Below are 4,839 nucleotides of genomic sequence, written 5' to 3'. Positions count from 1 at the left end.
TTTTTTTCTTTTTGTTTTTGACTGTGTCGTTTTAACTGAAACTAACTCGGCCCCCGCAGCTGAACGCGTTCAGCGCCCAGCACAACAGCAGCCTGGGGGCGGTGTCGCGGGCCCTGCACCACAGCGCCGAGCACCTGCGCACCGACATCGAGTGGCGGCAGAAGTTCCTGCCGGACTGCAAGCGGTGGACGGAGGACGCGCTGCGAGACCCCCACAAGTTCGCCCGGTGATGTGCGCGCCCGGTATCAATGTTGTTTCAATACTTCAACCAAATTTGCTCAAAAAGAAATGACTCGATTGACGAAGAAGTCCTCTTACTTTCGTATGTTGCTCTCCTTTGGCGAGCTCCATTTCCTATACTGTTTTGAGCGGCCGCGTCATTGTTTTCGATCTCTGGTCCTTTTGGCCGGCCGGGATCGACTCGGAACTCGAACCAACGGCTGGTACTTACGTATATTTTTTTAAACGCAAAGTAGTAATAAATTGGTCTGTACTTGTTTAGAAGTGGCGTTTTCTCGGACCCATTGAAGGCCATGGACCACGAGTGCATGGTTGTGGGTAAATGGCGTTTCCAGGTAGGTGCTATGTCATCGTACAACTGTTTATTATGTTTAATTTACAAATCATACAAACCTCAACCCTCGGTATACACCAGTAACAGATGAAACAAATCGAGAATTTTCTTTAATGTACATGTAGGAAAATAAAATCCGACTGCGAGCAGATCGTGACCTTCTAGGGCTTTCGAAAGGCGCGGGGGCGATATGCGTACATATTTCCTTGTGCGTTACAATACAAACAGGGCAGACAGAAACAAAGCTGAAAATTTTCCGATTCTATTAGAACGGAGGCGCAAATCGGTCATTTGCATGCGTTTAAATGTAAGTACGACTTATTTACGAAAATATTGTGGTGAGATTCCCAAGCGGCAGTCTGGCAGGGTGTTATGCCCATAGACTTCACAATCACATAAAATAACAACACAATAAAGATGATATACCTCCATGGAAGAGATTCACAATCAACATTTCATTTATATTATCATAATCTGTAACAATTAACTCTTGCCACGTCCTTCAAAAAGAATCAATTCCTATTTAAGATAGAGATAGGTATTCATTTTTCTCTTTCTTTATTAGTTTTACTTATTTTTTGTACAAAATACGGGGACGGCTTTGCTACTTTCCCAACATTGTTGGTATATACCACTTAATCTAAAGTATAGTATCAAGTCGCGCTTGTCGAATATTTCATTCAAGCACATCGAAACATAAACATATATAAGACAACAAAAACAATGAAACAAGAAAATAACATTCATGGTCAAGTTTTAACTTAAAAGAAGTTGAAGGGCAAAGAGCCGCTGCCGAATCTCTACTTTGTTCACGAACACTCTCATACACCGGCATGGTACAACCCTTTCGATGACTGGCTCATCAATAAGGGTTTTGTCACCCTAGAAACAAAACTCGAAATCGTTTTGAATTTTGGAGTCATAAATAATTAATTTACAATTTGAAATATTTTTCGCAGTGGATTTCAGAGGCCCCTTCTTATACACGTGTACACACTTATGGTCGTGCTGTTAATTAGAAAAAACAATTGTATTATTTATCACATGGTATAAATTGAAAGTCATTTTCTCATCACATCCCTTCACATAATTGTATTCTCGAACACGTATAACATATATATGTTACAAAGGAAATGGAATGCAAAAATATAACAGGTCGATTGAGGAAGGAGCCATAGAGGGAAGAAGAGAAAAGATGCACGGTTGGCGAAGAGTGATAGGAACGGGGTGTTTGTTCGGTCTCGTTAAATAAAAACCACTTTAAGTAAAAAACAAATCGCACCTTAATTAACTTGGTGTGCTTTTCAAAGGGCCACATCAAAGGCACAGCTTTCTTAGTTGGCTTGACTTACGTCCTATTTTCAGAAAATTGTAGTTTCACAACATGTGGTAACGTTCAGAAGCTAACACTTGGTTATTTTAGTATCGAATAGTTAGTATGTTTTATTTATTCTCTACAATCTACAAATAAATCTAACTCTATTAGAACATTCATTTTTCAACATTGACGATTTAGTTTACTATGTACAGGCATTCTTTACAAACCAAGCGAAGCGTTGGCGTCACACATGTGTGATTTAGGTCTTTTTAACGACAAGTCCCTGGCCATTGTCAAATACTTAAGTTAAACGTTCCCTCGAAGCACCAGGTAAGTTTCAAGATTCAGCCGCACAAACGCGCACACCTTGGGTCTGCGCGGTTGTAGAGCACGACTCTGATCCGTGATTGAGCTCCGGCGAGGACCCTCGCCGGTAGAGTAACTAACATATCAGGCCGAAAAGAGAAACATCAACGAGGGGGGCGAGGGGAAGAGTGAGCTAGAGAGAGTTTAGCCAGGGATCACGCTTAAACTAGTCTATGTTTTCTACCCTACTTTGCGCAGCCGCGGGGCGGGGGACCCCGGGGGCCCCTCCGCTGGGCGGTGCTGCATGTAGAATATGACGCTTGGTCGATCGGGCAGTGATCGACCGGGGCTAACGATCAACAAAACCATAAGGAGCGAACTCACGACATTGTGTGGCGACCGCTTAAAAGGGAGGGTCCCAGCGCCAAGCGGCTGGCAAAACGACATCGAGTCAATATCGATTCCGTCTGCTCGGTGACAGTTCCGATATAGTTTCTTCTACATCGTTTCGATGTCGTATCGACAGTCACTTTGCACTGGAGTACGGTGGGCATCGTTTAGTTCAAACTGGGCCCGCCATTCCGGCAGGCCCGGTTTTCGCGTTTTAAGTTCATTTCGTTCATCGCGTGTCCCGCCTGACGATAAATTTGGTCCCATTTAATTAAATCCCCTTCGAAAATCGAGCGTCGATCCTCGGGATTTTCGGTCAACAACATCCCCTTGAACTGCGCGACTCTCGGACATAGGAATCAACCGCATGAGCTTAGCCCTCAGACCGCTGGGAGCCCGCCACAAGAAATTGAAATCGATGCGATACAGTGCCGATATTGATTCGACATTAGTTACCAGAAATTTGTCGGTCTTAAGCTCATTTCAGGATAGATTTGTCACAAGGATATCGACACATATCTGATATCGGTTGGGCATCGTTTCGATATCTTATTTTCTCACGGGGATGCAAACGGCAGTCTCCCAAGCGAGTCGGGGCAACTTTAAGTGTCGTTTTAGATGTTAAAATTTAGAATAAACAACAATAACAAATTTTAAACCGCACCGTTTTAACCCTGGAAAGACGTATCCCCCAGTACAGCTCGCCACTACAAAAGTAAAAACAAAGTCTAACACTTTACAATACTCTCGCGCCTTGTTTACATTATATGTACAATACAAAACAGTGGCACTCGAGAATGATAAACAGTTATGGTACAAAGTTTATTGAGCTAGGAGTACTGCGACACAAGCCGTCACATTTACATTTTGAGATACCAAAAAGGACATGCAACAGAAATTAACAGCCTTACACGCCGTCTAACATGGAGGGGATGTCACATTCGGGCCACCCAGTCACGTGAAGCATGGTGGAGGGGTCGTTGCATATTCAGAGCGTTCACCCTGCAGCCCGCGGGAACTGAAGAAAGTTGCGCTCGGGGGCAGAACTTTGCCCCGCCTATTTACCGCACACGGGCTAAAACCGATGCCGTAGTCTATGCCCTTCGTTCCCCCGGTCCGGGTGGGAAAAAAAATCATTTAAAATAAAACATGCTTTTTTTCTGACGTGAAAGTTTTGCCAGCTGTGTGACTGCGTCGCCTCTTCAGTGGCATTCCCTGCATTTACGAAAAAAAAAAAAAATCATCCAGTGGTAGAGTCACTTTTCTTTGTTTAATTTTTTTTAGTGATTTACCACATTATTTTTGGCAGTGCTCCATCAGAGTTTCAAACACAATCATCCCTTTTACGCTATAATTTCCATTGTGAACGCAGTACGCAGACTTGAGAAAAAAATAAAAATAACTGAGCATTTTCAAAAACTAAAATAAAAAGAGGTCATCCGGTCATACTGGGTCGGGGAGCCACTACTACGACTGTTTCCACTGAGTGTCATCCCGCCTTGCGTTGTGGAAACGGAACGGACGAAGGCAGATCCGGGTCGGGCAAGATCGGGAACCAATTATTGTCCATATCGTTATCAGGCATCAATCAATCAGTATCCGCCGAGGGCGTCGGGGCGCGCTGACCGCCTCAACGCGTGATTATGCACTCAACTATCATCAACCATCGTAACGAAGACGTTGAGGATGATGCGGGCACGCTCTCGCGAACCCGACCCCAGACAGCATCAGACAGTTCAGTCGTGCTTTCTTTTTTGTGTAGGTTGTAACCAAGGCGTTCTTGTTGATGTGTACCACCGCGGTGCCGCCAAGAGAGTATCGTCCACTTTTCCTCGGATTCGTTCGGCAAATGACGGGAGCTTCTCGCCTGCGAGTCTCGGGGTAGGCCGTCCCGCGGCACGTCCATGCACTGCACGCGAGACGTTTGCCTACCCACCAGGCGCTTCCAGAGCTGGCTCAGACTGGACAAGGTTCGTAACGGAGAATGACGCGCGTTACTCTCTGGGACGATCCCAAAGGCCGACTAAACTCTCCACAGAATCGATGCGATACAAACTGCGACACAAATAGTACATGCGTGCCGACTTTGAAACGGATGGGAACAGATATGATGCTCTGGGTTGTTTAGACATTTTTTTAAAAATGGTTGCTCGGCCCGGCCAGACCCGACCATTTGGCTCGTTCACAACAGCAAGTCTCCGAGGAGAGACTATTGGTATTATCGGTCCTCGGCGGGAGATGAAGGGGGGAA

The 4,839-nt window shown here is 45.1% G+C and overlaps 1 protein-coding gene across 1 annotated transcript in view; it reads left to right on the top strand.

Annotated features, from left to right (window-relative positions):
* The window catches only part of LOC113215027 (aminopeptidase N), a gene marked incomplete at its 5' end in the record, with an annotated part of 28,949 nt that extends 28,445 nt beyond the window's left edge, over positions 1-504 (top strand). The window contains 1 exon segment of the mRNA XM_026434584.2: positions 60-504. Within this exon segment, the coding sequence (XP_026290369.1) occupies positions 60-230 (171 nt within the window). The 3' untranslated portion in view covers positions 231-504.
* Positions 505-4,839: the final 4,335 nt, after the last annotated feature.

The sequence above is a fragment of the Frankliniella occidentalis genome, unplaced genomic scaffold, assembly GCF_000697945.3.
Source record: "Frankliniella occidentalis isolate FOCC.00 unplaced genomic scaffold, Focc_3.1 Scaffold27, whole genome shotgun sequence".
Lineage (NCBI taxonomy): Eukaryota > Metazoa > Arthropoda > Insecta > Thysanoptera > Thripidae > Frankliniella > Frankliniella occidentalis.
Note: the sequence above shows the minus strand (reverse complement) of the source record. Positions and strands in the feature narration are given on the sequence as shown.